The following is a 26305-nucleotide window of genomic DNA, read 5'->3' on the forward strand; positions in this document are numbered from 1 at the left end:
TCTTCTTTTTCAAAAAAAAATAATAAATGTCATGGAAACCCTTACCTATTGGGCGGTCAAGATGTCTCCCACCTTTTTATTTAAAAAACTAGAAAAGGATATTTGGTATGGTGTGATCATCTCAAAATCAAGAGAAATATGGATGGAAGTAAAAAGATCACCATATTTGGCTGCATAACAAAAATCCTACAAAGCATTGATTCCAAATCACTCCTACTTTTCAAATCACTATCCAACTTGGTATTAGGATATGTGAGGTTAGATATCGAAGATTTCCTAGAGCAGTGAGTTTAGACTGAAATTTGAGAAAAAGAATACTATTCAGTCTAGCAAAAAAAATTGCTATATCAATATACCATTAATATATTATATCAATATATCAATATATTACATTATATTATTATAATATATTATATTACAATATATTATTAATCATATTATTATTATTCAATAATTATTTGAAATTGTAGTAGAAATATATTATTGTATTTTATATTTATATATTGAAAAAATGAATTATTCTCTCCCCTCTATTTCTTTTATAAATTCGCCAAAAACATTGACTCAATTTTTTAAGAGCTCCCCAAAACCATATGGAATCTACAAATTATTGGATATATATATATATATATATAAAGAAGACCGCTGTTGACTCTAATCTCTCTCCTCTCTTCCAACACTTCCTTGATTTCTTTAGTTGCTAAAACAAAGACCCAATTTTTTAAGAACCGCCCAAAACCAAGATCGGTGTTTTTTTCTCAAATCACATGGAATCTTTATATTATTGGATATAAAAAAATGAGCCCCGTTCTTGACTCTATTCTCTCTCCTCTGTTTCTTTTATAAATCCACCAGCCTTAAAAACAAAGAGCCAATTTTTTAAGAGCGGCCCGAATGCAAGACCGATGTTTTTTTCTCAAATCATATGGAATCTATACATTATTGGATATTAAAAAAAAACGAAGACCATTCTTGACTCTATTCTCTCCCCTCTCTTCGAACACTTCCTTGATTTGTTCTATAAATCCGCCAGCTCTTGTGTGTTTTGAGCATTCACTGGGATCGTCTCACGGTCATGGATCGCTTCCTTCCTCTCCTCTCCGTTCTTGCGGTAAGAAAGCTAATTACCTCTTCCTCGTTTGTTTTTGCTCTATCTAATTGCTTTTTATGAGATTACTCTGTACGTAGACCAGTAACCCGAACAAGATATTGCTTCAGCTTGCAGTTGGAGCAACCCATGCAGCCTCGCCTTCTGAGCTCTACTGGCGCAGCGTCCTCCCCGACACTCCCATGCCAAGTGCCATTGCTGATCTAATAAAGCATAGCACCAATGTTGGGGAAGAACTAGCTCTCAGCCATCCAGCAGTGAAGCCCATGTCTACGAGCGCTAAACTCCGTTCTTCTTTCTTTCTGGAGAACGACGTGCATGCGGGTGCCAAGTTTACTTTGCATTTCCCAGGAACGGGCTCCAGGCCATCCCTTCTGCCACGCCAAGCGGCCGACTCCATCCCCTTCACCACCACCAAGCTTCCAGAGATCCTCGCCCGCTTCTCCATCGAGCCGGGTTCTCACGAAGCCAAGGCGATCGAGACAACCCTTGAAGAGTGTGAAGAGCCGGCAAAGTACTGTAAGATCAAGAAATGCGCCACTTCACTTGAATCCATGCTGGATTTCACTACATCGGCCCTGAGAACTCGCGACATCCACACCGTTTCGACGAGACTCGGTAGGGAGGACTCGCCGGAGCAGCAGTATAGCGTGGTCGGCGTGCGAAAGGTGACGGGGTCCTCCGATTGGGTGGTCTGTCATGTCCAGCCCTATGCATACACCGTGTTCTACTGCCACACGAAGGGTAAATCCAAGGCATACATGGTTTCCATGGTGGGGGTGGATGGAACGAAGGTGGAGGCGCTGGCCGTGTGCCATGACTACAAGGAGGGTTCGAACCCGAAGATCCTGGCCTTCCAAGAGCTCAAAGAGAAGCAACGGACTGGAAACGTCTGCCACTTCCAACCCCAAGACAACATTGTCTGGATCGCCAAAAGCTAGGCGAAGCTTCTATGAGGACTTCTCTTGCTTCCTTGCGTTATGCGGATGTCCTGAGGGTATATATCGCGTTGTCTATGGGCGCTTATTAGGTGTTAATGTTTATCATGATCTACATGATGACTCTGTTGCTAGTAGATGCATCCATGCATATGTTCTAGTTATTAGATTAAAAAAATAAACTCTTATCCAGTTAGGATCTTCGATTGATTTGTTTTCCTCCATTTCCGGCCAGATCACAGCACCAGTTGTTGGATACATAAATATGGTTTAGTTATTAGTTAATTATGGATCGTAGGTTTTCTTGATGGAAGAAAACCAACCAGATTTTTGTTATTCGATGAAGATCCCTAGCCTATTCTCTTTTTAAACATCCGACATTCCATCAGTTTTATAACTTTTATAGAAGCATAGATTAAAATCCTCCGTCTTCTTAAAGTTTTCTTATGGCTAGATTTTGATCAAATAATTGAACGGGTATGCATCACCAACATTATCGCTGCATAAAATTATTTTGTTTGAGATATTTTCTCATACCAAGAACTATAAGCACATGTAACATGATCAAATCCATATCCAAGTAGTTTATTATCAAGGGATGGCTGCAATAGAGCCACTAACGTTCGAAACAAAATAAAGAGAGCCACTCTAATGTCAGATAGACAGACCCAAATTAAGTTTCAAGGTAACAACTCAAATGCTATAATCTATGTTGGTGCAAAGTTTGCCCAAAAATAATATATATTGGTGCAAATCTAAAATATATGATGCACGCAACTATGTGGCGCACAAGATCCATGCTATATGGGACTATATATATATTGATGGGGGGCAAAATGGATCGTCCTATTTTTTGGCATAAGTCACCCAATTTTGGCTAAGCCCACCTCAGAAGGCCAACTCCAGAAGGCCGAGCTTAGGAGGCCGACTCCAGAAGGCCGAGCTCAGAAGTCCGAACTCCCGAAGGCCGACCCAGGAGGCCGAGCTCAGAAGGCCGACCCCAGGAGGCCGAGCTTAGAAGGCCAACTCAGAAGTCCGAACTTCAGAAGGCCGAGCTTAGAAGGCTAAACCCATAAGGCCGAGCTCAGAAGGCCAAACCCATAAGGCCGAGCTCAGGGGGCCGACTCTAGAAGGCCAAGCTCAGAAGGCGACCCCAGAAGGCCGATCTCGTCATCCACATGATGCAGCCATGCCCTGCAGCAGCCTCACCATACCATGCTTTGCTTGTCGGCCACGCCACGACATATCAACCAGAAACCAAACCCTGCAACGACTGTCAAAGCCTTATCGTTCCCAAGAACGGACTGCACTGCGCGCCACAAGCAAGCTCTGACTGCGCACCATCTCCTCCCATGATGGGAACGGGCCATATCTCCGCCACTTGAATACCTCTACAGGGACTATAAATAGCCCCATAAGGTAACGTAAGAGGAACCTTTCTGGGCTGGACCAAATATACCCCACTCTAACTCGAGCATTGGAGGGCCCTCACCGGAACCCCACCGGTGAGGCTTTGTGCAGGTCCGCCGCCGTGCGGGAGGTGGCGCTCGTCCTCTTCTTCCACTCACCGGCAACTTCCTCGACTCCTCCGGCGTGGTCACCCTCGGGCCAGATTTGAACCACAACATATTTGGCGCTAGAGGAAGGGCCTGAGTCGTGATCATGAAGTTGAGGGGTCAAGGAGCTTCAAATGCATCAAGGAACTAGGTACCAGCTCTCAGCAACTCACTCCAAAGTCCACCCCTTGCAGAGCCGACAGACTAAATTTTTCAAGTCCAGCTAGAGCAGTTCAATCTGCTTGTCCAACAAGTCCAAGCACTCACTGTGGCCATTCAAGGCCTACAGCAAGTAGAAGACCAACCTCTACTCCCTCCTCACGAGCATGAATCCTCAGGACGCCGCTCGCGATGTCATTTTTCTGTAGAGCGTCGCCACCACCGAAGCTCCCACCGAGCTCGACCCCCAAGCCGGGAGGGCTTGTCGTGCATCCATTATCTTGAGAGCTTGCGCCGAAGCCTGACGCCTCGAGCACGGGAGCACCCATCTGAGGCGGGGTCTGCTCTATGCCAAGCTGCAACAGGAGCCCCATCCGAGCGCCGAGCTCGGCAGAAAAGTCGAGAACTTGGAGCGGCAGATACAGACGCTTCAAGACCGAGCCCCGATTCGAGATGCCGACCTCAACTTTACAACAGAGTCTCCATTCCCTCAATGGATCATAGATGAGTCAATCCCCCAGAGGTTCAAGATACCACAGATTGAGCAATATGATGGCTCATCCGATCCTCTGGATCATTTGGAGAGCTACAAGGCCCTTATGACACTCCAAGGAGCCACAGACGCTCTACTCTGCAAAGCCTTCCCCGCGACTCTCCGCAAGGTAGCTCGTCTTTGGTTCTCCGGACTAAAGCCCAGCTCGATTCTCTCCTTCGAACAGCTAGGCAGGCAGCTCGCCATCCATTTTACCGCTAGCCGGCGTCAGCGCCGGACCTCAGACTCCCTCTTCGCCATCAAGTAGGAGGAAGAATCCTTAAAAGACTACATCAATCGCTTTACCTCGGCCACATGGGAGGTTCGCGATTTCGACCAGTCAATCGCCATGTCGGCATTGAAGACTAGATCTTGGTTTTTCACCAAAAAAAAAGACTGGAGCTCGGTCTTACAAATTTCTCTTCTCCATTGAGAAGAGCTTTCCCACCGACTTTGTTGAAATGTTGGCCCGAGCTCGCAAGTACGCCAAGGCTGAGGAAGCCATGGCCTCCCGGCGGGAGGCAACCGAACGACCTACCAAGATGCAGAAGAAGCACCATGAGGAGTGCTCCCAACCAAGCAGCAAATTTTTCTAGCATTAGAAAGAGCCTTCTTGGCCCAAGAGCCTAGCTCGCCTGAGGTCTCCCCTCCAAAAGTTTCAGACATACACTCCCCTCACATCTACTCGAGCAGAGATCCTCATAGAAATTGAGGATCAGGACTACCTCCGACCTCCATTAAGGATGCGACCGACAGAGTCGCGGAAGCACGGAAGCGCTCGAACAAGTACTGCCACTTCCACCGAGATCGCGGCCATGATACAGAGGATTGCTATGAGCTCCGTGATGAGATCGAGGCACTTATCCGCCGAGATCGGTTGAGTTGTTTTGTTCGTGATCATGCCTACAGGAGAGAGCCCGAGGAATAAAATCCAGTACTGCGTGAGGAGATAAATGACAACTGACCTATCGCGGGCATCATCAATACCATCAGAGGGTGGGTGAGTAAAGGCACCTGAAGCATCGAGCTCGGGAGAAGGAGCTTCCTCAAAGCATCTGTGCACTGCAGAAGTCATCTCGTTTTCCGATGAAGACCAAAAGGGTGTTGAGCCCTCTTTATAATGATGTTGTAGCTATTTCCTTTATCATTGTAAGACTTTAAAAAGGATTTTAGTACATAATGGGAGCTCGGTTGATGCCTTATTTTATAATGCCTTCCAAAGGAAAAGCGCTTCTCTGGCCAGATTCACAGGAGATTCCACCCCAAGAAAGTACTATGAAGTTAAACCTTCTCGTAGCCCACGTCAACTCGGTCTACAACACTATTCTTGGCCAAGGCAACAACGAGATCGGTCCGGCTTGGCAAAAGAAAATGCTTTTGGGTAGCCATGGATCCTGCATGATCATGGCTCCTCAACCTCGGGGGGCAGCGACGCGGCCTCGGGGGGCAGCGACGCGCCCCAGAGCTCAACGCCTACCGCTAACGGCCTCCAACGACTCCCAGCTGGTGCTGAGCCAAGTCCTGAGGGACCTCGAAGCTCGGCAGCTGTCAATATGTCTCCAAAAGGTATCTCCATCCCCAACATCGCCCCCTCATTTATATTCTCGAGCTCGTCTAAGTGCTCGAGCTCTTCTGTCCTCGAGCTCATCTAAGTGCTCTCTTCGATCCTCGAGCTCATCTAAGTGATTGAGCTCATCTAAGTGCGCGAGCTCTTTCGAGCTCTTCTGTCCTCGAGCTCATCTAAGTGCTCTCTTCGGTCCTCGAGCTCATCTAAGTACTCGAGCTTTTTGGCCCTCGAGCTCATCTAAGTACTCGAGCTCTTCTGCCCTCGAGCTCATCTAAGTGATCGACGTCATTTCAACGTCATTTCGGCGTCAATTCGACGACATTCAACACCAATTCGAGGATATTCGACGCCATTTCGATGCCAATTCGATGCCATTTTGACGCTATTTCGACGCCTTCTGCGACGACGTGCCCCGATCTAAGTGTGGACTCCCTGCTGAGTCGACTACAAGCCAAAAAGGGCCGCTGAAGTCGACCTCGAAGCAGAGCCGCTTAGCTCGGCTTGAACAGCTCGGCCTAAAGCCCTTAGCTCCAACTACACGAGAGTACACCCTACTCGGCACATACTTCTCCAAAGATACTTGGCTATATTACAGGACGATCAGCAATTGGACTACTTCCTTCGTCCGAGACAAAAGACACCTCGGACTCGAAAGTCGGGGGACAAATGATGGGAGGCAAAATGGATCGTCTTATTTTTCGGTATAAGTCACCCAATTTTGGCCAAGCCCACCTCAGAAGATCAACTCTAGAAGGCCGAGCTCAGAAGTCCGCACTCCAGAAGGCCGAGCTCAGAAGTCCGAACTCCAGAAGGCCGGGCTCAGGAGGCCCACCTTAGAAGGCCGAGCTCAGAAGGCCAAACCCAGAAGGCCGAGCTCAGGAGGCCGACCCCAGAAGTCCGAACACCAGAAGGCCGAGCTTAGAAGGCCAAACCCAGAAGGCTGAGCTCAGGAGGCTGACCCCAGAAGGCAGAGCTCAGAAGGCCGACCCCAGAAGGCCGACCTCGTCATCCACATGCTGCAGCCATGCCCTGCAGCAGCCTCACCACACCATGCTTTGCTTGTCGGCCACGCCACAACATATCAACCAGGAACTATACCCTGCAACGACTATCAACGCCTCATCGTTCCCAAGAACGGACTATACTACGCGCCACAAGCAAACTCTGACTGCACACCATCTCCTCCCATGATGGGAATGGGCCATACCTCCGTCACCTGAATACTTCTACAAGGACTATAAATAGCCCCGTAAGGTAACGTAAGAGGGACCTTTCTAGGCTGGACTAAATATACCCCACTCTAACTTGAGCGTCGGAGGATCCTCACCGAAACCCTACCAGTGAGGCTTTGTGTAGATCCACCGCCGTGCGAAAGGTGGCGCTCGTCCTCTTCTTTTACTCACCATCAGCTCCCTCGACTCCTCCAGCGTGGTCACCCTCGGGCCAAATTTGAACCACAACATATACTATCACTCAAGTTTTCCTACAATATCATTTTAGGACCATCAGAAGGTTCTCAAAAAGGGTAGAGGTCGTATCTTTAGCGCAAAAGAAAAAATCAACTTCTTTCACACAAATTCACTGATGGATTGCGAATCATCACTTCAAGATCCTTGCAACTTGTTGAATGAGAGAGTTTAGCATGCTTTGAGATCTATGCAACATATGATCTAATGAACAATGATGTAAAAGAAGATTAATCATTCTTTCATGCGAAAGATACAATCCAAACCCTCTTAAAGAGAAGCACAACATCCATCCTTTTAGATGAAACAAGCAAAATACCCCTACACGAGAGGTCAAATAAATAAATAAATAATATTAAAAAAATAAAATATAAAAATATAGATTTTAACTAAGATATATTATTTCTTGCCTGATAGATTATGCACACAAACAAATAAGTTATATTAGAGAGCTCCAATAAGGTTATAAAATAGTGAAAGGAGAATATACCATTTCCTCGAAAGGGGAAAATAAGGGTGGGGGTGAACTCTGGCACCTGATATCAAGATGACTCCATGTTCCATGGGATGCAAATATGGGTGTAGATAAGGTGACTTTCTGCAGTTCGGATCTTTGCCAAGTGTGTTTCAGTCCAGTCCTTCAAATTCCTGTGCATCGACGATAAAGTCAGCTGATCATTTTTTGGGATTGGATTATCTCCTGTTGTTTCCATACTGTCCTGTCTAATGATATCACCTACCATCAATTCACAGCAATAGGAACTAATTACACAAGCAACATATTTAGTCCAAGGAAGCATCTTCTGGTGACGACCAGTTTACCACCAAAACGGTGGTAACAGGACCAACCTGATTCCAGACAAAGAGGCAAATAGAAAATATGCTGCTTTGGTTAGGACATAATAGGTCTAGCAAAACCCTCCCAAATAGTTCCACCAATGAAATTAAAACCACACTACAAAAAAATAGCAAAGCAAGCAGCACAACTCTTGTAATGCTCGAAAATAGTTAGAAACTGCAAAAGTTCTCTCCCTGCTTTTTGAGGGAAAATCTTCCAGAGATTTAGAAAATGGAGTGGCCAGCTCACAAGATGTCAGGGGATGCATTGCTTTGGCTATCTTCTTGGTTAAGCATATGGACGACCTGTGCCACACCTACAGCCATATCATCTAAGATGGAACCACCAGCAGGCAGATCAAATTTTCTGCGCTTCATCGAACCCAACTTCCCAGATGGCTGCGGATCCACCACATCCAGCATAGCCTCCAGCTCCTCCACCATTAACTTCCTTGCTGCCCGAACCATTAAAGTTGAGCCCTAAAAAGAGAAGCAAATGCAAGAGCAGTCAGATTGAGCACAAGCCATTTGTCTTGGGTCGACAGACACCAACTTGAGCTTACTGATTTACTTACCATAAAAACAGGCAATAGAACGTGAAAAAAAAAAGCATGACTGAGCTTCTTTTCAGTGATCCAAAGTCATGGGAATTGGTTCTATACTAAAGCCCTAATCAATAACAAAAACCATGAACTCTGAGTTGGTGCACTATGCTATCTACTCTAAAACTTAATGTACCATTCTATATAGTCCTGTGCCCCTAGAAACCAAGGAACAAAAACACAAAAGACTGTTTTTGTATGGATGCAAATAACAGATGGATGTGTATCAAAACAGAGAAATAGAGTACATAAAGGGAATAGCTACTTTTCAGCCTCTGCAGTAAGGGTCTGCCAGACTCCTTTCTGGATGGATTTCTCAAGACAGACAGACAAACACACACACACACACACATAGAGTGAGAAGAGAGAGAGAGAGAAAGAGAGAGAGTTATAAGACATGAGAAAGGACTGCAGCTGACCATGCATCACACTTCACACCAGAAAGGTTATTGCACAATTCACAAAAGTGAAAAAAAGGATGGAACATGCATGACCACATGCATGTCCGGATGATATCACTGTCCTTGTTTGTTTAGGTGTTCTACAACTATTTCCTTTTCAATAAACACTTGAATATGTTTTGTAAAATAGGATTCACTTCATGTATAATATGCAATTTTTAGACCTTTCTCTCCAGGCAGCCATTTTTAAGTCCCTAATATCAATTTCTTCATCATCAATGAAATATTTTGGTCCATGTCCATGATAAACACTACAATAGGGATAGGTTATTCATAAATCTCTGAAAGGATAGTCAGATATGTGATCCACTCTCACTTGGTTTCTCTTTTAGGTTAAGAATAAATGACAATATTTTTAACTAAATCTACTTGCTGTTCATGAAAACACAATAAAAATTTCAGTACGACAATACATGAAATGATTTGGTCAAAATTATTGTTTGACATGAACCATAATCACTTTTCTTCCTAATGGATTTAGATTCTTGAAGTCAAATTCAACATGACAACTAAATGCAATTTAGATTATGATTTCACAATATAATGCAGTGTTCTATTTGCTTTTACATTATTTACCTTTGGAGGCTTAATTTGGAAGTAGTAGTTCAAAATTATAAAGTAGGTTCACTCATCAACAAAATATAAAAACAGAGCTTTCAGTGATATTCATGGCGCCATATTGAAGCCACACTTCACTTCATAGTCCTGTTTATTTTATCAAGAAAAGATGGTACATCTACTAAATATTAGATGTAAATTTACCAGTGCACAGAAGATCCAACATCGCAATAAAACAAAAATTATTTCAAACTTTGATATTGCGACTCCTAAGGAGTGCCTGAATCAATTCTAGCTAGTCAAAAGCTTATCCTCCATACCTAAACAGATTATCCGAAGACCTGTAGCTGAAAAAGAAGTTTCCTATGGAAAAGAATAAGGATTGACAATTTAAACAGGGATTGGCAAACATGAGAGTATAAAGAAGAATTATGTTCAATAATTGGGTTAATCAGAGTTTCTGGTTAGGAAATAGACCTGGTAGAGAATGATAATGAAGGCCTTAGGTGAATAACTTTTAGAAGAGGATGTGGAAAAACAAGGAAAAGTAATACAACGGTTTGCAGTTAACTTCAATGTAAAGTCTGGAAAGGTGGTTATAGTCAAGGAAAAATTTTCTTGTTTAACAATGACCATGTAAATAGATCAAAAATCAGGTGGAAAGGAGTAGGTCTAGGGGTCTATCTTATAAGATGAAAGATCTAGCTAGGGTTACATCACCTTCAACACCAAAAGCTTGTTCATGTGCTTTCTAAACATGTAAATGAAACACCTGAGGATCATGAAAGAAGCATTTCTTTCAAGAAGAAAAAATTGGATTTCATTCTCAGTGTGCTTAGAAATATCATCACCATTTTCTAGGGGAAGGAGACAAACAAATGTGAAGTCATCAAGTGATGCTTCTCCTTAGATCATTCTTATGACAAACATAATGGTTTCAACTCAAGGTGCAGCTGTACACTTGGCAGTCTCCTAATTTTACAAGAGACTGCCATTAAAACTGAAATGTTTTGATTCAGCAGTGTTAGTTCCTAATCTGTCAAAAAGACATGCAAATCGTGAAACATATCTTTATTTAAGCCATGTCACTGATGAAAATTAGCAAGATGTTTTAAGCTAGCCATTGTGGCGTATACCATGTTGTGACTAGCAAGGTTCTTCAATAGACACGAGATACAATGATTAATAAAATGCACACAGTGAACAGTGCTGATTGGATGGAAAGTTTGAGAAGAGAAATAGATAAAATTTAATAGTGGTAGGAAAGAATACTAATATGGGCTATGAAGTAAAATGAAGCTAAACAAACATGCCCATAGTGACACTAAACCAATTTGAGTTCCATGCACATAATTGAGTGGCCAGAATCAACACAAAGACCTCTCAGTCCACAACACAACTAGATAAATACATATGAAGAAATTTAATTAGTTAAAAAATAGAATTATGATAGATTTTGAGAATGGTAGAAACAGTACCTCAATGGCATCTACTGTAAGGAGGAGAATAATAATTCTCTCAGAGAACCTTTGGCGTTCTTCTGCATCAATAGCTATACGTTGACGATAAGAGAAATTGTTGAATAAGGCCCTAATCTCCTTCAACTTGGTTTTGGCCACTGCCAGATCCCGAAGTCCACGAAGTACTTGAGAACGCTGGACCAGATGATTTCTATAACTCATCTGAATTAACATTGCAGCATCTTGTGGTGATAATTCCTTCTTCTTACCCTTTTCTTGGGTATGAGACCTCTTGGAAAAAGCCTTAACAGAGAGGAGGAAAAACAATCTGAAAATTGTTAACAAGGCATCCACGAAATGCAAGATGATATTAAAAGTGCTTAACTGCTTCAGTCATACTGAACATATTTTTAGAATTTGAAATTTAACTAGCCAATCATTTCTTTCAGTTTGTCATTTCAGTAGTAGTCACTTTGATCCAGAAGATGACCACATATATAGCCAGAGCTTGCTGGTTTAAGATCTAGCCACCATTGCATTTCATCCATTCAAGTCGGTAACAGCAATTTGCTGTATGCAGAACTCCTTTTACATACAAATGACCATAAGTTCACAAGCTTATAACTTTAAACTATAAAGAAGATCAGAATAGACATATTAGCATTGAACAGTGAGAAATTGGCAAGTAGAGACATTATCTAAAAATAAAATCAAATATGCTGATGTGATGATGTTTCATGGGCATTCAATTTGTATCAGCATTGGTGGCTTTACTTTGGAAAATCTGTACTAACATTCTAACATGACAGACTAGCATGTTAAATCTCAATAAATATTAAATACTGGATTATAAATTTGTACTAACATAGTGGATTATAAATTTATTCCTGATGGCATGACAGACTAGCATGTTATATCTCAATAAATATTAAATACAACTCAGATGACACTACTCAAGATTGTCAACAAAGACATTAATAGAAACCATATAAGAGGAACCTTTGCATGACCAATAATTAGAGTATCATAATATCATGCATTAGGTGACTTAGGGTTGGCATATACAAGTATCATGGTAATATCATGCTGAAATATGGCATGCACTGACAAAGAAAAAAAACAAGTTTATCAAATGTTTGCAATTAGTACACTCAGGTAAGCTACATTTAAGAAAGTCATGGAATTGCTTTAGCATGGTCATTCATGTTCCGATGCATGATTAGTAAAATTGTTATCACAAAACACATAATATGGCATGAAGATGGCTATTCTTAAACCTGTAACTGATCATTAGCTCTGACTTCCACCCTGATAATAAATGATTACAAGAGTAGAAATGGCAAAAACTTTTCCTCTCTTTGTTTTTTTTTTCATGAGACAGTTTAACAATTTCTCAGTACCATATTAATTTTCAAATTCATGTAGTCATAACTGTAAACTTGGCTACCAGTTTTTCTGAGACGGTTTCCCAATAGTACATCAGGCATCTATTGTTCATGCCAATTGAAAAGCAAAACAATCACCAAACCACAAACTAAATAAATTAACGATGGCAAGAATATCACTTTCATATATTCTCAGAGTAACACTTCTGGTAGTGACTATCAGTTGACTATCTGGGACAATCAATTGACTATCTGCGACAAGAAGACTTTGTGAATCAGTCCTAAATGCATTAAACTGAAAAAAGGTTAGAAAGAGACAAGAGTACTTTGCAATAATAACTTCCTTAGGGTTTGAAAATTTATCTTGCATGAAGATTTCATTGCAAAGAATTTTTCTTGTGGATTGGTACATAAAACAATAAAATTCTTTCACTCCTTGAAAACTACTGCTCATTCCTCATCAACCCATGAAATCAGATAAAGCCTTAAAATAATGGTTAACAAAGTTAATATTGGCAATTTTGGAAAGTATTCCAGGGACTGCTGATTATACTTGCCATCAACTTTGGGCACGGTGGTGGCACCGATGATGGTCGATAATGCAAGCAAAAGCCAGCACAATCAGTAACAATTTCAAACTTTTATAGTCAACCTCAGTCTCTAAAGTAGTCGTTGCAATGAATTCTGTGCATGACGAGTACTTGTGCTTGTATTAGCTTGAAAAATGTCATTAATACTAGCTGTTGAGTTCCCAACAGAGTAAGATCCATCACAGTACAAGTTTCCATAACCTGGTTTGGGAAGGAACCAGATATTGACATCATAGCTTATACATCTAATTTAGCATACACAAACACCTAACTGTAGTAATCTGGATTTTCCAGCAATTAATCAAAACAAATTTTGAGAGAAAGCCTCATGCATTAACGAGTTGAGTTGTTACATTGACTGCCCACCTAAAGACCTCATGCCTAGGAAGCCTATTTTTTGAATACGGTTTTTTTTTTGGCAAATAACAACAAGAGATGATAATAGAAGAGACCAAGATTGCTTTTGGTGCTCACCATGGACCAATCTCCACCTTATGAATATCAAATAATCCATCTTGTCACATTGGACCTAAACCAACTCCTCTATTATCCCTCATTAAATTACCCCATAGAGTAATTGGCTTATAATTTGTCTCTACTCTTTTCAGTGTACCATCTGCAGGTCCCTACTTTCACTCATCTCTTTCATCTCTATGCCTAACTTCGTTTTCAAATCCCCAATTCTAGTATTTCCATCAATTGCTCTAACAAGCCAAGTTACAAACTAAATTCTTATCTCTTTCAAGTCTAGTGAACAATCTTATCTCTTTCATTGATTGTTACTGTCTTGCGTCCATTTTTTTATCTGCATCTAAAAAGAAGCATTATAAACTATAATCCAATAAAATTTCATAAATTTATAACTGTTGCTGAAAAATTAAAATTAGTAAGTGAAAAAACAAATTCTTATTAAAAGGAGCTAAGATGACGGACCTTTCTTGAGGTGACGGGCCTATGATTCGAGGACTCTTCAATCTCCACCACCCGTGCGGTGCTCCCCACCCCCTTGTTGCTCTTCTTCACCTTCTCCAACTTATCATGCTTGGCCCCAGCCGGAACCGTAGACGCGTGGAACGAGTAGGTGTGGGACATGGGTTCATCCTCCCCCTTCCCCTTGATCTCCACTGTCCACCTGACATTCCTCTCTAACCCTCGCTTCGTCTCCGCCATCAATTTATACTTCCGATCGCGCCCCTCCCCCCTCGCCCCCTTGATCTCGGTCGTCCACTTGTACCTGCAGTCACCGGCGTCGATCCTGGAGCCCAGGGCCCTGTCAAACCCCAGTTCAAGTGCAGCGACCCGGTCGCTGAGGTTCCGTAGGCAGCGCTCCGTCTCCGCCCGCTCCTGGATCCGCCGGGGGACGGCGGTTGGCAGCGCCAGGCGGTCGATCTGGATCAGATCGGCCGCGCTGTCGAAGAAGTCGAGCGGGGAGATGGGCGGAGGGAAGGGGAGTAGGCATTGGAGGGGGAGATCGAGGGGGCTTGGGCTAGGGTTCAGGCCGAGGTGCTCTTCGACGAGCTCGACGGCCTCCGCGAAAGGGGAGGGAAAGGGGAAGAGAGCCCTTGGCCGGGAGAACAAGGAGGTCTCTCTGTAGAAGAGAGAAGAACAAGAAGAAGAAGGATCGAGGAGGTCGAATGGCTGGAAGCCGCTCATTTTTAAAGAGGGAGAGAAGGACCGAGGAGACGACGGTTATTGTGGGAAGAGAAGGAGATGAAGAGCAGGGTAAAGAAAAGAAGAAATGGCGGAGGAGAGGAGGGCGGATTGGAATATGGAAAGTTGGGCGCAGCGTGCAACGAGGATTGGGCGGATCGCCGCATATTTCTGGTCCGTTTGGAAGCAGTACAACCTCCATGTTTGGAAAAATTACGGAAATGTCTGGTATACATTACGGTTGGAGGAGTGATTTCGAGGAAAGAGAGGGGCTTTTGTGGAGATTCAAAGAGCGACCTGAGCATGCAGTCAGCGACGCATGGAGAGAAGGAACTAGGCTCAAGCCGATGCGTTGATGAAAAAGACCGGGATAGTTGGAACGAGATGCGAGAACTTCTGAGACGGGCTATTCCCGTGGGATGAGACGCACGAGAATTGTTTGCTATTGGACGAACGAACGGCCCAAGAAAAGTATTGCATTGATCGATCAACGCTGGAAAAGGGTGGGCACAGAATCCGACGTGGCGAAGTGGTCAGAGGAAAGCAGGGGACGATGAATTAGTAAAAAAAAAAATCAATATTTTTTTTTACTAAAATAGATAATTCACTGGATGTATAAAAAAAATAAATAAATAAAACTCGAAACACTTTAGTTACATCTCCAAAGTAATTGGCCTTTTACAAAGTCATCCGGTCTTTTACTAGGTCATCTGGTTTGCAATTCTGTTAGCCTTTTTGTAAAGATGTTTGACCTAAGAAAAACTACGCCACCACTAAACCATCCGGTATTTTCCTAGATGATAAAGTTTTTTGGAATGTTACTTTTAGAGCGCGGTCCAGTGGTAGAAGAGTATCCGTGATACATGTTGTCGCTTGGTTGCAGCAGGGGGTCGTCATGTACCAGGTCTTACTGTAGTTGGGGCAGAGCTTCGAGCTGCCTGGGAGAGGATTACCTATACGAGACGGGTGCTCGGTGCTGAGCGGGTGCACATTGAGAGAGACTCATCGACGGTGATCGAGTGGATTCGGTGTGCTGACCGGTATGGGGATGGTCACCCACTTATTTGCGATATTCGCAAGCTGGTTGCTGAGCTAGGCGAGCATCAGGTTGCACATGTTTTTCGGGAGGCGAACAGGGCTGCAGACTGGGTCGCCTCCTATGTTGCACGACATTTCGGGGAGTTCTTGTGGACATCCAGAGCAGAGCTCCCGCCCCCTTTGTACTCTTTACTTTCTTTTGACTTGGCAGGATGTACTCAGGTTAGAGCTATATGAATTGCCGTTTTCACCAAAAAAAAAAAATACATGTTTTTGTACACTGTTCCAAATGAACTCGAAAAAGGCCTGAAGGAACCTGATACACGATCACACCTGCACCACCAAAAGAAATATTCCACTTATACACGAGGTGATATTACAAAGCAATGGAAGTAGGTCACATAGGAAGCCATGTATTAAACCCAAGAAGAAACGGCATATATATCTTCAAGTTCAAGCTACCCACCAATCAAGCAGGATCAAGCTGTTAGAAACAATGTCAAGCCGAACCAATGCCAGCTCGAAATACATATTTCTACAAATAGTTATTAATAACGCAAACAATTGTCAAAAACAAAATGTGGTCATAAAAATTTTTGAAAATCTCTCTGTGCTTCTGCAACTAAATGATCATCATCCCATTCATCTCGGTAGCTCTCTGGATGGTCTCTTCTATTCTCTGCAGCTGCCTCATACATCTGCTTCCTCCACTCTTCCACGGCGGGGTATCCGCATTCATGGGCAAGCCAGTCGAAGTACTCAAACTGCAACATTGGAAAGCAAGTGGGGTCAGAAGACCTGCAAAATGTTGCAAAAGGCCAACATTTTCCATGCCACTGACTGGGTGTTCTCTGCATTCTCATTTTGATGACAATCTAATGGTATGTATATTTTGATTAAAGTTAACTCATGCTATATTTTCTGAAAAAAGATTCACTTAATGCTATATATTAGCCAGGATAAGAGCTTTAGACGCTCAGAAATAGAAAAAAACATGATCATGCACAAGATTTTACGAAATAACAGATTACCTTTGCTAATCCTAAAAGCATTCTTTTTCTTAACATTCGGTTTCCATTATTGAGAGTCCTCACAGGAAGAACTCTGATAAAAGCCTGGAAATGAATTTGCAGCATACTATAGCAATAGTATATCTCCTCCCCTTTTTGAAAATGAAGAAAGAAAGAAGGGTCGAAGTTTAGACTGCTCACAGTAGTCCTACCCATAGAAAAGATCATGAAAGAGGCAATAAGAATGGTACCCGAATCCATTTGCAATCCCTGAGACTCATGTCATTATCCTAATAATGCCAGGTTTTTCAGAAATTTCAACAGCTCAATGATTGTCCATATGCATAAGTACCTGAAATTTTGTGAGGTTATGTGTGTATCTTTTGGGCCATCCATCAACTACCATTTGCAAGTAAAAGGCTTTCACATCTTCCATCATTTCCTCCTGGGTTGGAAGTGCGATCCGTCCTGATAAAACACCTGCTACCCACTTGCTTTGCAGTTCAAACGTGGGGAAAGGGAGCACCTGGCACCAAGGTTATGATAATGTTCAACATTATAGTGCCTTAGAAGGAATCTCCAGAAAAAGAAGCAGAAAAATATCTACGAAGTACACCTTCCATGGTGTTCCTATGAAGGAAAGGCATGGGGCCAGCTCTGGGGGGAAAATGTGCTTATAGAGAGGCCCTACACGATTGTCATCCACATTCACAATACCATTGGTCTTGAGGAAAGGAAAACTATACCTGTACCTGAAAGAAAATAAAGAAAAGTGGAATATCATAAGAAAAATATCATCCAAATATTGTCCTTATGAAACTTATTTATAAGTGCCAGACTAGCATATCTTGAAATCACTGAAACAATATAAGATCACATGCTTAGCTGAGATGTGTAAGCAGCAGAAGTAAAACTAGCTAAAGCTTACATCATGCCACACTTTCAGCTTGTCTATGAATGTTTTTAACATAAAAACCGGTACATAAATTAGTGCATGCTTTTTCTAAGCACTATATACTTCTTCCACAATAACCATCATAATTTTTGAAAGAAAGAGGGTTGAGGCATGTTGTCAATATAAGTCAGGATTTATCCAGCAAAGAAAACAAATAGCAAACCAACAGCAAAACAAAAACAAGCATTTTGACAACTTTCAGCATGTTTTCACTTCTTGAAAATCAAATTAAAATGTTAAACAATGTGAACAGTCCACCATCTACTTTCTTTAATTTTTAAAGACTTCTATTACCCTCTGCTATATAATCAACTTTGCTAAGCCATCCCTCACCCAAAATTAAAGATTTTATAGGAATTGAATTCTGCAACAAATGTCTGTATGCATACCCAGTACAATGCATAATGACATCAACGTGGACTGAGCTGCCATCTTGAAAGACCACATGACCATCTTCATTAGCACTTTCTACCTGTGATAATTCAACTGACATTAGAACTTATCTACATTCAGAATATTACACTCAATGGACACGATCATCCCGATTCTCCCTCACGTGACTCACCAGGGGAAAGAATATTTACCATGGAATGAAGCCACACATTGCCATAACCAGGCAGCTTATTGGGAGTTCCGACAAGTGCTGATCTACTTGCAATATGAACCTCTTTAGCAGATCCAGAGATGTCCCTTGAAATGTCATGAGCACTAGCTGAGCTCCCAATTACAACCACCACCTGTCAAAAACATAAAGTGTCCGACATGACACTGGCTACAGTTTGCAGATCTTTTGGAGCTAGATCAAGATAGTATTATCTATTTAGGACAAAATTTGTCATACCGGTCAGTATCAGTATATACCGACCATACTGCACCGTATCGATACCGAACCGCTATATGGTACAGAGAACGTATCAATACTCGGTACGTCCTAACCAGCCCCTGTACCAAATGTACCGATACTATAATAGGATGGTACTGGTACGAGGTCGTTACCTAGATGGCAAACCTTGATCTAGGATGTTGTAATGACTTCTTATAGATGATTTTCCCCCAAAACACATTTTATAGATGATGTTTTGTGAGAGAATAAATCTTCAGGGAAATTTAGCTGAATGCATACTTGGTCAATGAATGGCTTTGGGACACGATAGTTGTGGCTGTGAATTTGCTTTCCGGGCCATGCATCAATACCTGAAAATATCACATATTACCGATCAACAGCAAGTTTAAGGAGCAAATCAGAAACCCTACAGTGAATATGGATAGATTATTTGTCCAGCATTACATATAAGAGCACTTCCTTGGAAGGTTTTGATGATAATAAGCAAAACTTTTGATAGTTCAAAACAATGAAAACATTTATCATCTTTTGTTTCCTTACCTCTCTAGGTGTATCAATGTATATTGCTAAGCAGCACTTCTAAATAACAAGTGAATTTGGTCAAACTGTGAGTAGGGCTTTAGAGGCGAAAGAATTTTTTTAAAAAAGAATCTTGTGGAAGACATAGCAAAAGTAATATTAGTGCCAACCGATATAGTAAAAGTCATAAGAAACAGCAAAATGGATTTAATATGAGAAACATAAATCAATGGGTAGTTGGATGTCATAAACACTGGCTTCAGTAACCCATAAAACAATTGACAAAATTATTATGTTAGGTTATTTTTTGAAATTGCATATATGTATATGCTTGTGCATGCATATGTATGTATATATAATGCATGGTACATAATATGCATTTAACAATAATGAATTAAATGAGATAAATGTGAATTATTTGCCACATATATCTTTAGCAAGCTTAGTACCATCAATTCTATCCACTCTTTACACAGAAGTTCTGGAAACATTGCTATAATTATAATAAATTAGAAATAATATGAAACTATGGAACGTCTTTGTCTACACTCGAAGTGGAAAAGAAAACTATGCAATGGCACACAAGAAGTTTTTTTTCAAGTGAGGCAACCAAAATAGGGTGAAGTACTCTACAAATAACAATTAGACGACAGATTTAATGACTCTAAACTGAAAAGATTTCATAAAGGCAGTTCATGATGAAGATGTAAAATTATCGACAAAAAAATTTCCTCAACAAGACAAGAGTTTTCTCGAGGAAGGAATATAAGTAATAATATAGTGACTCGCTGGGTTGCATGCGTTGAGATGCGACTTCAAAAATGAACGAAAAACAATACCAAATTAACAATTTTACCAAAGGAGGGGGAAAAAAATGAAATGGAACGTCTATGACACCTAGCTATTGCACCTACTAACGTTCCATTCTTAACTGGAATTGCCTAACAAGAAATAGTGAAAAAAATAATCCAGCATCGAAAGATAGCAGTACATTTTCATTAGACCACGACTATATAAGAGAGACAAGGACTCTATGGAAAAGAGTTAACAAGTTCCTATCAAAAATAACACCAATCATCACTAATATTTGTGATACCAGGATGTTCCAAAGTGAACTTTAAGTAATTTTATGATGTTCTAGTTAAAACAATTCCGATTCTCTCATCAGGGACAGGGGACACCCTGGAAGAAACATCCCAAATCAGAAACAGAGGTCAGAAATAACTTCACTTCAAGATTATTATTATGTGGAGTGCTTGTGATCATACTTCCTTGTATAACTAGAACGGTTTCATCAAGAAAAAAAATTATATGAAGTCTTAGCATTTTAACACGAGTCAATCTTCTGGTTATCCTTCAGCAATAACATGAAGTCAAGAACAGAGTAAACATCGACGGAGAAGGAAAGAGTACCAGGAATGTCGGCGACCCGAGGCTCCGTAAAGTGGCCATTGCAAACGACCACCGCATCATAGACCTCGCTCTCGTCACCTCCATCGCCGCCTCTGACCCTCCTTGACCTCACCGCCCACCTCCCGTCCTCTTCCCTCTCCACCTGGCCAACCTCCGTCCAGAACCGGACCAGCCCGTAGAGATCGAAATCCCGAGCGAAATCCTCCAGGTAGCGCAGCACTTCGGCGTGGCTGGGGAACCGCCGAGGGTCCCCCTCGCCGTCGTCGTTGCCGCGGCGGTGGTGGGTGACGAAGGGGTAGTCAAGGAAGCCCATGGACTCGCGGGGGAGGTTGGTGCGGAGGGACTCGTAGAGGCTGGAGTGGACGACCTCGCGGGCGGGGTCGAGGCTGAGGGGGTCGGACTCGACGGCGGGAGTGTAGACCCAGGTCCCGCCGACCGAACCGCCACGCTCGAAGACGACGACGCGGTGGCCCTCCCGCCGAAGTTCGCGTGCGGAAACGAGGCCGGCGGCGCCGGCGCCAATTACAGCGACGCGGCGGGGGGTCATCGGGGGGAGGGAGGCGGAGAGGAGGTGGCGGGGAGCGAGAGGCGAGGAGGAGGGCATGGCAGATAGAGAGGGCGAGAGACGAAGCGAGATGGAACCTTGGCGTCGCAGCGCCAGGGGGGAATAGCGCCAGGGATTGCGTCTAAATACGAAGGCGTCAAAAGGGGCAGGAGAGGCGTCTTGGTCCGCGAGATGAATTGTCCAATCTCTCCTATTCATCACCCCGAAAAAAGAAATGGTGAGCGCGGGGAAGGATGACCACAGACCAAACTCGTATTCAACGTGCGCGAGCAAGCTGGATGTGTTCAATCGATGCAAGCAAACTGGATGCTATGATGATTACGAAAGGTATTGGTGCATCATGGATCGTAGCGGCTGTGTGCGCTAGCAGAGAGAGAGAGAGAGAGAGAGAGAGAGAGAGAGAGAGAGAGAGAGCAGGAAGAGGCGAGTACTGTAGGAGAAGATATCAGAGGTGACCCAATACATTTAAAGGCCTAAGATAGATTCAGTGAATGAGATTTTTTTTTTTCTAATAAAAAATTTCAATAAATATAAAATACTTAAAAAAAAATAAGAAAATAAATAGCCATCAAGTATATTATTTCAACAGGAATGCATGAATGCAACAAAAATAGATAAAAACTGATTAAATAACTGAGATAATGCTTGGCAGTACTGTTTACCATGTCAAGCAAGAGCAGAATAGGAAAAGGTTATCCCATGGCACTTCATGGTCAAGGTAAAGGAAAAAATTTGGCCAGAAAGGAACCTCTCAATAAGAGAAAGTAGAGAGAGAGGAGCAAGGAGAGGCACCCCGGAGGGAAAAAAAGGTCGCCGGGTGGGGTGGGGATCTGTGGGGAGGTGATCGCCGGGTGGTGATCTGTGGGGAGCTTTGAGATTAGTGCGGGTGGGGTGGGGATCTGTGGGGAGTTAGGTCGAACAGTTGTGGGGTGTGGACCATGGTCGGTCCTGGAGTTGGGCGGGAGTCGCCGGAGGTGGGGAAGGTTGGTGGGGATGCTCCCAAGTCTACGACGATGGGCCCGTCGTGGGCGGATGTGGCAAGGGGTGCGTCGCGGGGAGCGACGAGGCAGCCGGAATGGACGAGCCATCGGATTTCTCCCCGCGAACTAGAGGTAATGAAGAACCGCTTTACTGAGGTGGTGGTGGTGCCGGAGGAGGAGCTGGAGGCGGCACGTCTGGAATGGAGAAGCACCACTGTCTTGGTGAGGAGCTTGGGGAGGATCGTTTCCGGTGAGTGGGTGGCGAGGGAGATGCAACGAGTCGGGAAGCTGGGTTACAGGGTTGGGTGTTTCCCGTTGGCGGAGGGCTTCACGGCCATCAGATTCGCAAATGAGGCGGATAGGGAGGCAGCTTTGCGGAATGGACCTTGGATGGTCGGCGGCCAGATGATGGCCGTGGAACGGTGGCGGCCCAATTTCATTCCGGTTGCCGGAGGAATCGGGCGTGTAGTTGTTTGGGTCCGCTTGCCGGGTCTCCCTCTGGATTACTGGAAGAAGGAAACTATCCTTCGGATTGCAGCGAGGGCCGGCAACCCATTGGCATTAGATGGTTTCACAGAGAAGGGTAGCAGGTTCGGCTTTGCTCGGGTGAAGATTGAGCTGGACGGCTCCGCCCCGCTCACACCGGGAACCTTCATGATGGGGAGCTCGGCAGGGGTAGAGACGAAATTTTGGCAAGGTTTTGTGTATGAAAACTTGCCGGAACCGTGCTTTAACTGTGGGAGGATTGGCCATTCAGAGGTGCAGTGCACCTTCAGGTCTCCGGCGAGGGAGGCGGTGGAGGAAACGGAGATGGAGGAGGGGAGGAAAACTGGTGTTGAGAAGGAGGTTATGGAGGCTACTGGGCAGGAGGTCAGGGAGGAAGAGGGATCCGGGGGGGTGGAGCGGGCTTATGGTCCGTGGCTGGTCACTAACCGGACCGAATTCCGACGGGCTCCGATGCCGTCTAGCCGGAGGAAGGAGGTGAATGAACCTAGGGCGGGGAAGAGTTCGGTGCCCACAGTTTCCTCTCCTGGTCCGAGTGTGGTGGGGGCTGGCTCGTCTTCGGCGACCTCTCCGGTGGATCTTGAGGGGTGGCAGAAGCCAACCAAGGTGGCTCGCCGGCGGACACCGGAGAAGGACGTCTCCTTGGGAGCGGCCACGGGAGGACCGAGTCAACTCGCGCCCGAATCCGAGTCGGGTGCCGAGTTGGGAGAGAAGCCGGAGGGGCAGGCCGATGTCGAGTTGGGCCCGGGTGTGGGGAAGCCCAGTTCCGGAGTTGGGCAGTGCTCGGGTGGACCGAGCCCGAGTCCGTCTAAACGGGCGAGGAGCCCACCTAAGACGGTGGGCCAAGAGATGGGAGGTTCGTCCACGGGAGGGAAACTTCTCTCTGTTCCCTCTGTGGTGAAGCCAGGGCGGCCGGGGATTATCTTCCGCCGGAGGTCCAAGAGCTCCCCTCCGCCTCTTGCGACGGTGCGCGGCCGGCCTCCCCGGAGGGAAAAGGTGCTCCGGGCTGGTAGCAATGGTCCGCAGGCATCGGGGGGAGCGGAGTCGTTTGGGAGGCGTTTGGCTCCGATGCCTACAGCGGCGGCAGCTTCGGCCGAGATGAAGGCGGCGGGGTTGTCCGGTGCCGGCAAGGGTCTGATGGTGGAGTCCGATGGTGGAGCGGCTGGTTCGGATGCTGGTGTAAAAGCTCCAGGTGGTGTGGGGAATAGTCCGAAGCAAGGTGTGTGCCGTGCGACATGGGGGCACAGCGGTGAGGTTGCTCCGATCCTACCAAACCACCCTTCTTCTGATTTGGGATTGGGGAAGAAGGTGGCGGGTGAGTCAGGCTCCATCAAGCTTGGTGATGCTGCCAACATTGAGGTAAGAGAGGGGCTGACAGGGGAACTTGTGGTGGATGAGGATGCTACTGGAGACCGTGGGTGCCATTTGGCACAAGCTGGTGGCGGGAAGGAGCACCACCGAATGGTTGCTCGGTTGATGAATGCAGCAAAGGGGGCGAGGATGGCAGGCTCGGAGAGTGAAGGGACTAATGATGATGCTGTGTTTCATGATTGCAGCCCCGGGGTAGGGGGTTGTGATGTTTCCTTGGGTGACCCATGAAGGTCATCTTATGGAATTGCCGTGGCGCGGGGAAGCCCTCTTTTGCGCCGGCTTTCCGCAGGATGGTGTAGTTGCATAGTCCGGAGATATGTGTGTTGTTTGAAACCCGGCTATCCGGAAGGAGCCTACAGAAGGCTAGGAGAGCGGTTCCCCGGTCGTGGGGATTTTATGCAGTGGAGTCCCAGGGGCTGGCGGGTGGTATTATAGTCACTTGGGCGCAGGGCTCTTGCAGGGTGGATGTGTTCCATGTATGTACACAGGAGGTTGTTGTAGTGATTTCGGAGGGCAGCAGAGTTTCATGGGTGCTTGCTGCAGTGTATGCCAGTACTGACTTCAGGGAGAGGCGGAGACTGTGGGAGGAGGCGTCTCAGTTGATTAGTCAGGGGTATCCTATGATGGTGGCTGGTGATTTCAATTGCATTGCTGATCCTCAGGAAAAGATGGGGGGGAAGCCTTTCTCTTATGAGAGGAAGGTTAGGGAATTCCAAGACTTTCTGACATCGAATGGTTTGATAGATCTGGGGTTCTCCGGTTCCAGGTTTACATGGTGCAACAATCAGCAGGGCCAGGCGAGAGTTTGGGAGCGACTTGATAGGGCCTGTGCGACCGCTGGGTGGGTTCAGTGCTTCCCGGATCATCGTGTGAGCCACTTGCCCAGGATTGCGTCGGATCATAATCCATTACTGGTGAGTACAGACACTTATATTCCAGTACGATCTCCCTTTAGATTTGAGAAAATATGGCTTTGTTATCCGAGATCATGGGAGATTGTGAGGGAGGCCTGGAGTGCACCAGTTAGAGGAGATGCCATGTATCGGGTGTCTCGTAGATTGGAGTTGACGAGGAGGAGGCTGAGGAGGTGGAACCGTGAGGAGGTGGGAGACATTTTTAGGAGGATTGAGGAGTCTGAGGAGGCTATTGCTAGGTTGCAGGCTCAGGAGGACCAGGGGGGTGGCCTTGCGGATGGGGAGATGGGGGAGCTCAGATCATTATTGACATTGCATGATGGCCTTCTTAGACAGCAGGAGATTTTTTGGAGACAGAAATCGAGGGTATAATGGATTGTGGAGGGGGATAGAAACACTAGATTTTTCTACCAGGCGACAGTTATCAAGAGGCATCAGAACAGAATCAGAGTTATCAGGGATGAGGGGGGGCAGCTGTCGGAGGATCCGGAGAAGATTCAGAGGGTTATGGAGAGTTTTTTCAGGGCCAGGTGGACAGAGCAGCCTACAGGTGGGAGCATAGTGGATATCCTTTCGCCTGAGGTAGGGGTATCAGAGGAGGAGACTGCAGATTTGACTAGACCAGTATCGGAGGTGGAGATCAGAGAGGCAGTGAGGTCCCTCGCAGGGGACAAGGCTCCAGGGCCGGATGGCTTTCCACCCTTATTCTTTCAGAGATATTGGATGATAGTGGGTCGAGATGTGACGGCGGCTATACAGCAGTTTTTCAGCACAGCTGTGATGTCAGCAGAGTGGCAGAGGACTTTCATTACCTTGATACCGAAGCGGCAGGATGCCACGGAGCCTAGTCACTTTCGTCCGATTAGCCTTTGTACGACCATGTACAAGGCGACGGTGAAGATCCTTGCGGCCCGATTGCGGTGTGTTCTTCCTAGGTTGATTAGCCCAGAGCAGGGGGCCTTTTTGGAGGGGCGGAGTATCTCTGACAATGTACTTATTGCCCAGGAGTTTATGTTCGATCTTCGTAGGGCTCCGGTGAGGAGGAGTTTGATGGGGATCAAGCTAGATATGGAGAGGGCCTATGACAGGGTGAGATGGGATTTCTTGCAGCAGTCCTTGCGGAGTTTTGGTTTTTCTGAGACGTGGATCAGGTGGGTGATGGGCTGTGTGTGTGCCCCTTCTTTTGCTATCCTGGTGAACGGGACGCCATCTCGGTTTTTTGTGTCGGCAGGGGGGTTGCGTCAGGGCTGCCCCCTTTCTCCCCTATTGTTCATCATGTGTTCAGATGCACTGTCCAGAGCACTACGACGGGCAGTGGCCTCT

General features: G+C 44.9%; 4 protein-coding genes across 4 annotated transcripts; 2 read left to right on the top strand and 2 right to left on the bottom strand.

The window, feature by feature from the left end:
- Nucleotides 1-875: 875 nt before the first annotated feature.
- Nucleotides 876-2247, top strand: LOC103705209 (BURP domain-containing protein 6-like). The gene is made up of 2 exons (XM_089929708.1): nt 876-1111; nt 1219-2247. The coding sequence occupies exons 1-2, from the start codon at nt 1076-1078 to the stop codon at nt 2047-2049; spliced, it is 867 nt and encodes a 288-aa protein (XP_089785834.1). The 5' UTR covers nt 876-1075; the 3' UTR covers nt 2050-2247.
- Nucleotides 2248-8127: 5880 nt separating this feature from the next.
- On the bottom strand, nt 8128-16136 carry LOC103705158 (BAG family molecular chaperone regulator 7). The gene is made up of 3 exons (XM_008788780.6): nt 14153-16136; nt 11263-11547; nt 8128-8643 (listed from the first exon to the last, which is right to left on the bottom strand). The coding sequence occupies exons 1-3, from the start codon at nt 14870-14872 to the stop codon at nt 8410-8412; spliced, it is 1239 nt and encodes a 412-aa protein (XP_008787002.3). The 5' UTR covers nt 14873-16136; the 3' UTR covers nt 8128-8409.
- Nucleotides 16137-16323: 187 nt separating this feature from the next.
- Nucleotides 16324-21546, bottom strand: LOC103705157 (flavin-containing monooxygenase FMO GS-OX-like 4). The gene is made up of 7 exons (XM_017842277.5): nt 20649-21546; nt 18996-19066; nt 18457-18609; nt 18262-18344; nt 17534-17669; nt 17270-17443; nt 16324-16671 (listed from the first exon to the last, which is right to left on the bottom strand). Exons 1-7 carry the CDS (start codon nt 21409-21411, stop codon nt 16492-16494), a joined length of 1560 nt encoding a protein of 519 aa, XP_017697766.5. The 5' UTR covers nt 21412-21546; the 3' UTR covers nt 16324-16491.
- A 3145-nt stretch (nt 21547-24691) lies between these two features.
- On the top strand, nt 24692-25354 carry LOC149768116 (uncharacterized). Its single transcript, XM_089929947.1, has one exon. The coding sequence runs from the start codon at nt 24692-24694 to the stop codon at nt 25352-25354; it is 663 nt and encodes a 220-aa protein (XP_089786073.1).
- The last annotated feature ends 951 nt before the right edge of the window (nt 25355-26305 follow it).

Source organism: Phoenix dactylifera, chromosome 3 (assembly GCF_051530095.1).
Source record: "Phoenix dactylifera cultivar Ajwa chromosome 3, Ajwa_hap1_PhDact_Kaust_v1.1, whole genome shotgun sequence".
Classification (NCBI taxonomy): domain Eukaryota; kingdom Viridiplantae; phylum Streptophyta; class Magnoliopsida; order Arecales; family Arecaceae; genus Phoenix; species Phoenix dactylifera.

Bases quoted from the DNA above. Each gene is read 5' to 3' on its own strand.
- LOC103705158 (XM_008788780.6), bottom strand. From the start codon at position 14,872: ATGAGCGGCTTCCAGCCATTCGACCTCCTCGATCCTTCTTCTTCTTGT. The intron at 11,548-14,152 runs GTCCGTCATCTT...CTCTCTGTTAAG, and splicing joins GGCCCGTCACCTCAAGAAAG to GCTTTTTCCAAGAGGTCTCA. The intron at 8,644-11,262 runs GTACTGTTTCTA...TTCTCTTTTTAG, and splicing joins TTACAGTAGATGCCATTGAG to GGCTCAACTTTAATGGTTCG.
- LOC103705209 (XM_089929708.1), top strand. From the start codon at position 1,076: ATGGATCGCTTCCTTCCTCTCCTCTCCGTTCTTGCG. The intron at 1,112-1,218 runs GTAAGAAAGCTA...ATATTGCTTCAG, and splicing joins CTCTCCTCTCCGTTCTTGCG to CTTGCAGTTGGAGCAACCCA.
- LOC149768116 (XM_089929947.1), top strand. From the start codon at position 24,692: ATGGTGGCTGGTGATTTCAATTGCATTGCTGATCCTCAGGAAAAGATG.
- LOC103705157 (XM_017842277.5), bottom strand. From the start codon at position 21,411: ATGAATAGGAGAGATTGGACAATTCATCTCGCGGACCAAGACGCCTCT. The intron at 19,067-20,648 runs GTACTCTTTCCT...TGATATTTTCAG, and splicing joins TCGGGTCGCCGACATTCCTG to GTATTGATGCATGGCCCGGA. The intron at 17,670-18,261 runs GTATGCATACAG...ATTTTCTTTCAG, and splicing joins GTCATTATGCATTGTACTGG to GTACAGGTATAGTTTTCCTT.